Raw genomic sequence first — 13154 nt, 5'->3', positions numbered from 1 at the left:
GTGTGCATGTCTATTTAATCACACGATGGACAATGTCCTCAACCCACACAAAGTCATATCATAATTGTTAATTAACAAATGGAAGTGAGAGACCAGTGGGGCTCTCCACTCAATTTGACAGGTGGCTTAATTTTTAAATAGTTACTGGATATTTTCGGATAATCTACCACGTGACTAAGTTAAATGCACAGAGCAGAAGATTATAGTTAGAAGAGCCTTCTTTAGGAGTGCGGCTTTTTCTTCTCAGAGTCACACACTGAGCATTTAATTGATTAAGAATACATTTAAAAGACAGGTGGGGATTTCCCGTCACAAGGTCAGAGAGTAGAGGAACATGTGTCAATCCCATGTTTATTAGATCCACAAATATAGTTCTCTCTACTCTAAGTGCTTTTAATTTTCTAAGAACCCAGCCCTTAGAGCTGGCTTCTGGAATCTCTGGCCAGGGCCGTTTGGGGAAACATGAGTTCAGTTACCAAATATAGTTGAGTGGAGGAAGAGGACAGATGGGGTCTGAGCCCAGAGCTGCCTCAAAGTGACCACGGACCAAGTAGTGTGTCATGAATAAACAAGGCCACCTTCACTCCCCCAGAAAAGAAGAAACGCTCCTCTGAAATCCATCACCTTTTGGGAGTCTTCAAAGTAACCAAGGATTGAAAAGGTCTGTAAAATATATCTTAATATACTAACTAGTAAAACAACATTTTTAAAGCTCTTTATTAAAAGCTAAAAAATACAATAGGAGTTTGCTAGAAGATGTAACACTGTTTAGAAGATGTCTTGATTTTTCTTTTATTTGGAGAGGAAAAGTAATGGGAATTTTGCAGTCCTTCCCAAAACAGAAAGTACATGAAATTTACCTGCAGGGTTTTATTTCTACCTATGCTGTCAGAGAGCTGCCTTTTCTATTAAAATCTTAAAACTAAATTGGGGCTATTAATTCCAAAAGGATTAAATGTACTGATGGAGCCCACATTTGTCAAGATCATGTCTATGTTTTATAGAAAATAAGAATGCAGCTAACTCAAACCTTGCCTATACTTAAGCTAAATACCGATGGGTTAAAATGATATACTTTCGGTTTTAGTAACATTTTTAAGTTGTTAATTACACTTTCAAAGAATTTTTTAAATGAGTTGAGAGTAAAGGCAGACATTTTAAATCCTAACTATGCATAAAGTTTGCATATTTTTTTAAAAGATAAAACGTCCTAAGGGAAACTATGGTCCAGTCAAATTGAAAACTTACAGTATAATTCTACATCACATGGCTGTAAGTTACACATGAAATTGTCTTGAATCCAGTAGATGAGGTTGATACAGAATGACTTCAGGCTTATGTTACTTTTTCAACATTTGCTAAAAATACTAATTACCTTCTAGTATGAGTAATGTGTCGACATCCGGAGCCCATTGCCTGACAATATAACACTGACCAAGTCCGTTCAGTCATGAATGTGCAGAAATTACATCCTTATTACAGAACAGATATACTTTCCAATATACTTTTTCCTCTAAGACAGAACTTGAATGCTCACCTCCGTTATCCAGATTTTAAAAATCAGAGTCTATCTGACAAATTATTGCTAACAGTAGACAAGGCCTAAGAGACTTATCAAGGCAATATGTATGCTGTGAATATATGATTGCATATACCCAGAATACAAATCTGTCCTTCTGCATTCCTGTGTCCGATGTGGATTAGGGGCCCCGTGTCAGTTCTCTGTCTGAGCTGCTGTTAGTTGATAAAACTGAAAATTAAAAGGGTCATAGCATACTTTACAATATAATAGAGATCTGGATTACACGGGACAATTACAATCACTTTGATTTCTTTACCTCCTTTTTTTTTAAAATGCAGAGGGTAGCATTAGTCAAGTTTCAAAATAAATCTGACACGTTCTTAAAGAGATACCACCTGAAATCTCCAAGGCCACGACAAGAGTCTACACTTTGCTAATGTGTGTGTGTGTGTGTGTGTGTGTGTGTGTATAAGACATCAAAGGGAATTGTGTTATCTGACCTCCAGCCAGGAGTTCAGGCATGGAGGCGATGGCCGAGTCCTGGTTAAATTCCAGCAAAGGAAATAAAGACTGAGCAGAGCAGCTCTGACTTGGATGTGTTATATCATATGAGAGCACACAGATACAAGTTTGGTAAATAGGCTTTGAATTTAGGTGAGGGAATGAAGGCCAGAATAAGGACAGTGGCAGTAGACATGGATGGTCTGGAAGTAAAATCTAGAATGGATTCAATATGGTGAATAAAGATAGTATACAAAGAGGACACCAGTAACTCCAAATACTCTCTCTGGAAACACTTTATATGGCTGTTGTTGGCATGAAATCAGCTATTATGTTATGTCTCTGCAATTGAGATACAATATACCGTCTGGGGAGAATTTAAAAACTGAAGTAAAAATATGCCATGCCTCCCTGTAATGACAATTTACTTAAAGATTAGGAAAGAGTGGAATCCACATGTATTTATTAAGCAGTGGATTATAAAATTATTGTGCATCTTTTTGCATCAAAAAGGGTTTAATAAATTTTTCATATTTGACTTTAGCCCTATAGGGAGGGAAGGAGGGAGGGAAGGAAGGAAGGAAGGAAGGAAGGAAGGAAGGAAGGAAGGATTTTAAAATGATGATTAAAGAAGACAATTTAGGTGATACAAACACACTTTGTTTAACCCTTCATGAAGTGGACAGTCTCTTTTGGAAGAGCCTCACCATGAAGAGGAAGACAGGAAGCTTTTATAGGATAAAGAACAAGGGAGAGAGAAATAGAAAGTACTTGATTAGCTGGGGCTGCAGACTCACCTTTCTGTGGTGAGATGGAGGAAGCAGGTAAGTAAGGAAACTGATGCTGGTCTGGCTTGGGGCTGGCTGACTGGATGCATGAGTTTCTGTTCAAGCAGAGTGTTCATAGGGACACAAAAGTTCCCTAAGCTTCAGGTTGCTGACATGGCTCCCAGGCAGGAGCAGCTCCATCTTGGACCTAAAAAGTTATTTCAACAGAAGGAAGAAATTTCGTCTAGGAATTGCATGTGCTTCCAGAACAAGGAAAAAAGAAGTTTTAAAGCTTTTTCAAGTTTGGTTTTCATAGTTTGGGTTTTATTTTAAAATATTTTTAGTCTTGAATCCTTGTACCCATAGTTTTTATTACTTTTAGTAATTGTTTAAATATGAAAATAGGGCTTCCCTGGTGGCACAGTGGTTGAGAGTCCGCCTGCCGATGCAGTGGACACAGGTTCGTGCCCCAGTCCGGGAAGATCCCACATGCCGCAGAGCGGCTGGGCCCGTGAGCCGTGGCTGCTGAGCCTGCGCGTCCGGAGCCTGTGCTCCGCAACAGGAGAGGCCACAACAGTGAGAGGCCCCCGTACCGCAAAAAAAAAAAAAAAAAAAACGAAAAGAAACAGAAACAAAATGCTAAGTTCAATATTAAAATCACTCAGAATTTCCACTTTTTTTCCCAAAGAATGTGAAAACAGCAACCAAAGATTCCCCTAACAACCCCATCCTCAACCCACCGCAGACGTAATCAGCACCCACTGCTTGACGCACCATCTTCCAACCTTCCTCCTGTATTTATCTCTAACTGTATACACATCTTAAACGCCTAGTGAAATGTTGCTACCCCTGTCTGCACTCTCTAAAGCACCTGGCCCGTGTGGTTTGGGATACTGAATGATCCTTGGTGCCTGTCAGTCTTTTTCTAACATCAAAGATTTTTCCTTTCAAAATTGTAGCAGCTCATCAAAGTCTCTGCAAAGGATTCCATAAACTATTGCAAAAGTCCTCCCCTTGTTTAAATTATTCAAGTAAATACACCAAGTGCGGAAAAGACAACGTGGCAGTTCCATGCCAATTTCAACCATGTCTACCATTTCCTGGTTCAACTTTGGCTAAACAATTGAATGTTTTATGCTGTAGGTTGGGTAATCAAAATAATAAAAAAAAAATAGTGTTCCCCCCATCTATTATTCTCAGGATCCAATGGTTCACTACAGATCTTCCTGAGCTCATGATGGGGCTCCCTCCTGGCAGACGTATCGCACGTTGAAAATGCACTGAATACACCTCACTTACCTACCGAAGGTCACAGCTTAGCCCAGCCCACCTTTGTTACCAACCAGGGCTCTTGGCCTCCTTAATCAATAGAAATTGATAAGAGGCCAGACGAGAAATTCAGGCAAGGCTTTATGGGGGCCCCTGCTGCAACAGGGGAAGCGAAACAAGAAACAGGTGCCCTTGCTCGCGTGCTGATGGCGGGGCAGGATGGTTCCTCATAGGGGGTGAGGGTAGGAGTGTGTCCGGGGTCATCAGGAGGGGTGGCTTAGGTGTTTCGCCCATCCCTGTGGTGGTGCTGTGTGCAGGGGGCATGCGCAGGACCCTGCTTTTGCTCCCGACACCCCGCTTTTGCTCTGGGCTCTTCAGAAGTGGCAGTTGGGTTTTTTGGTCTTTTTGTATCTTCTGTCCAGAATTTGCCCCAGCTGCGCATGCACGCAGTTATTTTTAGTCCCTTACAGTTTCCTTGTATTTCATTGCTTGAGGAGAGGTGCAAGCACTGCAGCAAAGGGTCCCAGGTCCCAGCCTGTCTCACCTTCAAGGTGCCCAGAACACTTCCATCAGTCTGCAGTTGGGCGAAATCATCTAACACAAAGCCCGTTTTCTAACAAAACGTTGAATATTCCATGTAATTGATTGCATACCGTGATGACAGTGAAAAGCAGAGTGGTTGTCTGGGTCCAGAGGGTTGTAAGTACATCGGTTGTTTACCCTCGTGATCGCGAAGCTGGCTGGGCACTGCGGCCGCTGCCCAGCATCTCGAGAGAGGATCAGACTGCACATCACTGGCCTGGGAAAAGATAAAAGCTCAAAATTCCAAGTACGGATTCTACCAAAGGCCTATCACTTTCACATCGTCGTAAAGTTGATTAGTCTAACCATCACAAGTCGGATCATCTTTATAGGAAAGCCTGCAGCTCAAAACTTGGAAATCAAGACTTTTGTCGTTTGCAACTGAATTATTCTTCCTCCTGGACTCTGCTGCTTCTCATGAGGTGCCTTGTCTTCCCCAACCTCCTCTCAAGTGGGGGAGTTTTTTTACATTTCAACAGCCTGTGTTCCTTGCCACTGGGGACGGTGCAGGGGGTGTCCCACAAGTATTTTCTGACCGACAAAATAGAAGGTTGTCCTCGATAGCACAGATCTTTTTTTCAGATAATTATCCTCCAAAGTCAGCAACTCTAAAAACAAATGTTATTCATAATTTTAAAAATTTGCCTATTTTTTTCTATTATTTGTATACGTATCTGAATCATATGGATATATATGTCTACTACATATTCAGGAGCTCAAAAACAAATGTTTTCCCAAATACCAAGATCATAATGCCAAGACAATTTAAGAGGATAAAATTGCTTATGTCAGAATGTGTGATATATGAAACATCAAATGTTCAGTGAAAACTTACACGCTCTATATTTCATAGTGGAATATGGGTCCAACAGAATTCAGATAATGTGAACTTAGGGCAAAGCTGAGAACCGTAAAATCAACCATGAGAAATAACCTATCAACTAAATGGCATAAAATTCCATGAGAATGGATGAAGTATGCACAGGGATGTAATGACGTAGGTGACCATGGGAGCTGACGTCTGATAGCAACATTTCCTTGGGATACGCCAGACACTGATAGGTCTGCTGAAGGTCAAGGTGGGCGGGCAGCTATAACGCCTCCCACTATTTGCAGACCCTCCCAAGCCTGTGCTTTACCACATGTTTGCTAATGCCTGAGGGTTTGGCACCATCACCTGCTGGAGGGGTCTGCCTTCAGAGAATCCCCAGGGCGCCCGCAGTTCCTTCACTGCACAGTCCCAGAGTCTGAGGCACCGCTGGCCTGAAGTGTCCTCCTGCTGTTACCGTCAGCCCCGCCCACCCACAGCGAGCTGTCCGGAACTGCTACGGTCTATGGACACCGATGGGAGCCCGCAAGCATCCGTCCATCCCGTCCCATCCCACTTGTACCCTAACAACTCTGAAAGATGATCTGAGGGATAAAAGCACAGTACAGTTTCCCAAAATCAACTAACAAAAGATTTGAGACCAAAACAAGTATAAGAAAATCAGAACCTGACATTTCCTTGGTTTCCTACTTTTGTCTTTTTTCCTGTTAAAATGGCAGCTTCTTAGGGCAGAGAAGCCCATCTTCCTCACGGCCGTGTCCCCAGCCTGCAGAAGAGGCGCCTAGCACATAGCCGGCACTCAACGAATCGATGCTGATGAATAAGACAACAGAGGACGTAAGCCAGAAACATGATTTGTATTGGGTTGGCCAAAAAGTTGGTTACAGAAAAACCTGAATGAACTTTTGGGCCAACCCAATATTTCTATGACTCAGAATTTAACCCTGAGCTCACCGGTATCCACACGTCGAAGAGTGTCAACATTTAGAGAATTCCCGACGTCTAATAGCAGGGATGCCAGAAAACAAATGTCATTCCGGCTCTGAATTTTTTCATGACAAACTTTCTTTGAGGGTAATGAAAACCATACAAATCACTGTCTACTTTTTTTTTGTAACGTGGTGTCAGAACTACCACCATTTTGTACTGGTACAAGGACATGTAATGTGTATTTTATGTGTATTCATTAGCAGCTATGAACATGCAGCACTGATTACTTTATCAAGTTCTTCTCAGAAAGCAGAGCCCCGGCGATGAGTGACCATTGAAAAGACAGGTGACAAAGCTGCACAAAGAGCAGAACAATTCCTCACCGAAGACAGCCTGTCCCAGGGAGGTGTTACGGGGCCTGGGGCTGAGTGAGTGGAGGGGACAGGAGTGGCCTCCAGGACAGGAGGGGACAAGATACCTGCAGAGTGTCCCGTGTCTGCTGTGGATGCGTGGCTCCCTCTCCTGTCAATTCCCACCCAGGGCTCAAAACTGGTTCAAACACTAGGTGTGGTTTTCTCCCTCACCTGCCACGATCGTGACCCAGACACTGCCAGGCGTCCAGCACAGAAAGGCTATCAGGCAACACCTGCTTTCCCGGCCTTCACAGGGTTCTTAACTAATCTTTATAGTTCAACAAAATGAATGTTACAACAAAATACCTGCAGAGTGTCATGTTCAAAAAAAGGAGTGAATTGTATTGACTGCAGGATCGTAGAAAGTAACCAACAAGAAGTGAAATTAAGGAGTTTTCAAGGATGAGCTGGAGTTGGAAAAACAGAACAGACAGGAAAGGCGAAAGAAACCACCTACGCAAAGCTCAGGGACGTGAAAGAAGACGATGTTCAGAGCGGGAGCAGGTGGCTGGGTGTGGGTGCAGCGCCTGTCACAGTGATCGTGGGGGACGAGGCCTGAGACTTCACATCTCGCTGACCGTCCAGGAGCGCACAGGTAACCTGCCTGCCCCGTTTGGACCTTCTCTTATTAGCCGGGGGACCACCGGCAAAAAAAGCAGCAAAGGAATGGCACCGCCAAATTCGTAAGTGTGATTTCTCTCACCATCCGATCTCATATATATATATTTTTTCCGATCTCCTATTTTAACAGGAATCATCATTTTCCTCCTTGTCTTTGGGTCATTCTTGACTCTTGCCTAATCCCTCCTCCTGGATTGTAAGATGGTTACAGAAGAGACCATGCCTGGCTCATCTTCGCCCTCCTGGAAGCTTCCCTTGTGCATAGTAAGTGGAATTCATGGTCAATTTATCATTCCGGTAAAGGAAGAGTGACTAAACTGGGAAGGACCATTTCTCCACACGAAGAAGCTGGACCCGCAAGAAGCCAAAGAAAACAGAAAATAGTTGCAGCTTACGGGAGTTTTAGGGGAAACGACAACTAAACCAAACTAACAAGGAAGCGATGAAGGAGACGCAGAGGAGAAGAGGGAATTTCCAGGCAATTCGACTTCCTTCAGAAAAGAGGACAGAGGCAGGCGGCAATGAGTTATAGACACTTTATGCCTCACTTTCCAATCGTCAACCCTGCTTGTGCAGTGGCCACTGACCTCACCCCTTCTTTACTCCTTTTTACACATTAGTTCTTTTTTAGTGTGTTGCATTTTCTTTTCTTTTCTTTTTCTCATAAAGTTGCTTTATTTAGATTCCAAACAAACCAAAGGAGAGAGAAGAGATGACCCCGAGTCAACCCGTCCACTCACGAGGCGGGACCCTGAGTCTCTGGCTGCAGCCCACGCGGGGCCCAGGGCCTCTAGGGCGGCGGCCTCCCTGGAGGCGGAGGCGGAGGAGACGTGGGCTGGGGGACCCCGGGCCGCTTGGCGCCCGGAGGTGGTGGCGGCGGCAGACAGGCGGGTGGCTGAGGTAAGATGCGGTGTCAGGGCTTCTCGGTGCCCAAGTCCTGCGAGTCGTCCCAGAAGCAGCGGTCGGCCTCGGCCTCGCCGTCCTCGTGGAGGAGCTCTGTGTCCCCGCGGGCGCCGGGGTCCCGGTCTTCACGCAGGACCCGGCCGGCGTGGGGGGCACCTGCACGCCGCCCCGCTCCGCGTGCGCCGTCGTCCCCGGGACCTGCTTCCGGTTGCTGTCCGTGTACTCGCGATACTAGCCTTTGCTCTCTTCCCGCTTCCCGTGCATCACGTAGGCGCCCCCGTGGGCGGGAGAGGTGTTGGGTCTGAGGGGGAGGGAGACGACGCTCTGGAGCGGCGTCCTGACGTTCTGGGCGGGGCTCCGCCTCTCTGAGGGCGTCATGGACTGGCGTGGGCGGAGGACGGCGACGCACACGTCCCCAGTCCCGTAGATGTCGGGGTGCTACATCTTGGTCAGGGACTAACAGGCCGGTGGTCGTCGAGGGGGCTCTCGAGGCGCCTTGAAGTAGCCGCCCTCGTCGTAGGTGTCAGGGCTGAAGATGGCCACCGCCCAGGTAGGCAGGCGGCCCTCGTCCACCGGGCTCAGCGAGACGCCCTCCACCGGCTCCTGCTGCAGCCCCTTGAGCTCCAGCAGAAGCGCCTCCTGCGAGCTGGGCACCAGCGACCCGGCCATGGCGGCGGCGGGGGCCGGGGGCGCGTGGGAGCCACGGGACGTCTGCCGCCCGGAGCCCCCGGGCCCTCCACTAGCTCTGCGCCGCTGCCAGTGTGTTGCATTTTCTGTATGGATGTCACCAGCACGGAATTGCCGGAAGCGCTGTGTGAAATAACACATGAAATCTCAGGGCAATAACGGAAATGTTTGCAGTTGTATCTCTTTGGTTACGACCTTTTAATGTGAAGGTTGAATAACACGGACATCTCTGAAGCATAATTTTCTGGTGAGTTTGGGCCACGTGGAAATCTCCCCTTTCATCCATGCTATGAGCGCTTTCCCGAGCCCACGTGCATGTTCTAGCGGCGATGTCGGGGTTGCAGATTAAACCCGGACCACATATACCTTCCTGCTATTGTTTTCTTTTTCACTGTGCAAGTGGTTTCTAAGCTACACCTAATCTGGACAACTGGATCCTGTCAGATGGTGCCTCTTTAAAACCAAAATATAAATTCATAAACAGGTGATTTAATCTGCCTCCGGCAAACACTCCCTATTTTTTAAAAAAAAGAATTTAAAGTTGTTGCACCATTCAGAAGTGTGCTCTCCAGCTTCCTCGGACAGTGCTTTTTGTGAGGTTTTAAAATCTATCATGTTATTTTCACTTTGCACTAAATATCCTTAATAGCAGAACTCTGATTTCTGACCCACGTTTTCTTAGTCGGATCCATTGCTGGGACCTCGGCTGTGAAACGATAATATGATGGTAGGGAAGCATATGGCGAAGGCGTGGGCTCTGGGGTCGTCGTCTGGGCTCTTCTTCTCACATCCTCTGGCTCAGTTTTTCCCTTTCTAAACTGGGGCTGCCAGTTGTGAGGGTTTTAAGTGAAATAATCTGCAGAGTGCTGTCGGCACAATGCCCCCTCATGCTGAGTGGTCTGGGGTCATCTGCCCATTTGTGGGGAAGTTTGCCAACCCCTGGTCTAGAGCGCAGCTGTCCCTCTGCACCTGAAATTCAGTAAGCGATTTCAACTCTGCCTTGAATTAACTAGTGAATGAATGAATGTGAATACACATGTCTGGACACCAGGAAAAGAAAAGGTTTCAAAAATTTCACCGAAAACTAAAAACCAGTGAAAATTGGAATCGAAATGCATTTCGTGGTTTAGGGTGACATAAGCAGTGTCAGATTTGCTTAAAATATCAGCAAACTCCTGTTCTCATAACATCAATGAAATTAGAGGTGTAAGGGGGGGAGGCGGGAGGGGGGAGGGAAGGGGGCCCTGGTCCACTCACAGCACCCACGGCAGGCGTGGCCCTCCTGAGTTATTTAATGATGCTTAGTGAGATGATTAGTATTCACTCACAGGGCAAATACCGAATTAAAATGATAAACACAAGTGTGCTTGACGTTTCTTCCAATTTATAGGGGAAAATGACTTAAAAAGCATATTTGTTTGTCTTACTGTTTCTCCCAGCTTGTGGATGAGCAGTATTGTGATCACACACACACACACACACACACCACTCGCTCCTACTAACTGCAGTTGTGTCTCTTGTCCTTCAGAGCTGGTTTCCAGGCCCCAGCCTTCCTGTCCAAATCAGACAGAGTGCATGAGCGTCTCTTGACTATGTCCGACATGTCCTCCCGTGACTCCTTCTACGACTCCCTGTCAGACGTGGCGGAAGATGGCGAGAACGCAGACTTCTTGCCCGGCCTGTCGGCCTTCCTCAGCCAGGAGGAGATAAACAAGAGTCTGGACCTGGCCCGCAGAGCCATAGCCAACTCAGAGACAGAGGACTGCGACTCGGAAAGGGAGGACTCACAGATTTTCAGCCCCTCTCCTGGGAGCCTCTGGGGGTCGCCTCCCCCTCAGGGGGCCAGGCCGGGTGAGCACCTGTCCCCAGGGACGCCTGGCGCACACAAGCCCACACCTGTCCCGCCGCTGCCAGCAGAACGAGCCGAGCGCATCTCCTCGCCTGCGTCCAGGAGGAAGCCCGGCGTCTCGCCCCTGCTGGCCCGGCCCAGCTACATCCGGAGTCTCCGCAGGGCAGGGCAACACGGTGCCAAAGCCCCCAGCGCCAGTGCCAAGCCCAGAGCCACGCATGGGGGCAGGGCCGGGCCCCAGAGCCCGCTGTGCAACAAGGCGGCCACCCTCATCGAGGAGCTGACGGCCATCTTCAGGGAAACCTCCAAGCCGAGAACCAGGAACCCCAACGGAGAGTCCTCATCCCCGGACAGCGGGTACCTGTCCCCTAAGAACCAGCTGTCAGCTCCGATGAGCGCCTCGGCCAGCCGGAGCCCAACCGGGGACCAGCAGGAGGTGGAAGCCGGGGCCGAGCCCCTGGAGCCCGGGCATCACCCCGCGGCGGCCCGGGACGTGGTCCAGCCCAGCCGGAGCCCCTCTCCCCCGGCTGCCCGCCACCTGCTGGCCGCTCCCCGGTTCATCCAGAAGCTGCGGAGCCAAGAGGTGGCAGAAGGAAGTCGGGTGTACCTCGAGTGCAGAGTCGCCGGGAACCCACCTCCTCGGGTCAGGTACGACTCTTTGCTTGTGGAGATGCTATGAGATGATGCGCGTGGTCTTTTGGCTTTACTTTAATGTGAAAGAAGAGATTTCTGTTACCCAGCAAGGGCTGGCTCCCGGAAGGGCATAGAAGCGAATATTATGGCCCCGGGTTTGTTTTTTGGTTTTTTTTGTTTTTTGTTTTACTCTTTCAGGCTGTGCTGGGTCATAGTTGCTGCATGCTGTCTTCCTTGGTGGTCCAGTGGGTAAACCTCTGCGCTCTCAATGCAGGGGACCCGGTTGGATCCCTGGTGGGGAAACTAGATCCCGCATGCCTAAACTAAGATGGGTGGCCCCGTCTTTTGTAAAAAGAAAAAGCTTCATTGTGAGGTCGACCAGCAAGGAGACAGGAGGCCTGGCTCAAATCCATCTCCCGACCGGAATTTAAGGGTTTAGGGAATTTCAGGCTTGGAAGCTGCCTTGCTAATCAGTCCAAGAAAGCTCCTCGTGCTGTTGGGGTCATCCTGGAGACGCCCGTACCCGTCTTGCACATGCGCAGGGCTGTCTCTGTAAAATAACTTCAGGTTTGCGCAATGAACGTACTTAAGGGGGCAAACGAGCTTAAGCTGGGCGATGTTTTACCTGCGTCTCCTTTGTGCGTTCCTCGGTCTGGAGGGAAGTAGGGGCGAGGACCCGGCTAGCTGCTTTCAGCTGATGAGGGGCATGGATCTTTATGAGAGGAAAGAAATTGTTTTGCACTTACTTGTCACCATTCCCGAGTCCTGCCTTGAACTCTGAAGTCTTGGGCAGTCATCCTGCGAGTGGGGGAGAGGACTTTTTAAAAATACAAGATGGACCACGAGGACAAATTTGATGAGTAAAGAGAGTTTGGCCCTAAGATACACAGAACTGCGACTTTGGGAATCCGTGAAAACATGTTATTTTTAACATTTTAGTGATTGAACTTGGATTCACGTAGGCCTGGTCCAGACTCTTGGGCAGAAACAGGCTACTGTCGAGACATCATTGTCTTCTCGTCACAGCCAGGTGGAGTCTTAGCTGTTCTGTTTCCTTCTGAAAAGTGATTTAAGATTTCTGGGAGTAGGAGACCCAAGGCTTGACTCTTTTTAGCTTTACTGGAGGATATGTAACCAGAAGGACGTCATAGGAGCCGTTCCACACGGGCTTCACTGGTCCGCAGGCTGTGGGTTTGTCCAGGTTCAAGAAGGACCCAGTCCCTGGGCTTGTGCAATGCGGGGGGACGTCCGTGGGAAGCATTAACGGACTAGATGCTTTTTATGTATAGAAGATACGACACCACTGAGAGACTGTACACATTTTATCAAATCTAATTCTGTTACCACATGAGACCTTGAGGGAGGTCTCCCAGAGAACATCGCATAAGGGCTCAATTGAAGCTTGCTTCTAGGGGCCACTCTGACCCTCAGCAGGGCAGCTGGTAAGACCTTATCCCAAGTCACGTTGGTTTCTTGGCCTATTTTGGTGCCTGTCTCTTTCAAGGAATGATTCATCGTTTCAGTCCTCCCCGTAGACTGAGGTCTCCAGGAAGCATGAAATTCCATCGTGTTCCGAGGGCCCCAGACACCTTTGAGTCACCTTGGCTATGAAAGCTCCTCTGTTGCCACTTTGAATTGAAAGATGTGA

At 47.7% G+C, this 13154-nt stretch overlaps 1 protein-coding gene and 1 pseudogene across 3 annotated transcripts in view; one reads left to right on the top strand and one right to left on the bottom strand.

The window, feature by feature from the left end:
• The first annotated feature begins 515 nt into the window (after window positions 1-515).
• Window positions 516-13154, top strand: part of PALLD (palladin, cytoskeletal associated protein) — a 398579-nt gene continuing 385940 nt past the window's right edge. For all 3 annotated transcript variants that reach the window (XM_060155855.1, XM_060155854.1, XM_060155856.1), the window contains exons 1-2: window positions 516-661; window positions 10553-11521. In XM_060155855.1, coding sequence (XP_060011838.1) covers window positions 10617-11521 — 905 coding nt within the window. In that variant the 5' untranslated portion in view covers window positions 516-661; window positions 10553-10616. The remainder of the gene's footprint in view (window positions 662-10552; window positions 11522-13154) is intronic.
• Window positions 8348-9009, bottom strand: LOC132522699 (ubiquitin-conjugating enzyme E2 R1-like; annotated as a pseudogene).

Source organism: Lagenorhynchus albirostris, chromosome 7 (genome assembly GCF_949774975.1).
Source record: "Lagenorhynchus albirostris chromosome 7, mLagAlb1.1, whole genome shotgun sequence".
NCBI lineage: Eukaryota > Metazoa > Chordata > Mammalia > Artiodactyla > Delphinidae > Lagenorhynchus > Lagenorhynchus albirostris.
Note: the sequence above shows the minus strand (reverse complement) of the source record. Positions and strands in the feature narration are given on the sequence as shown.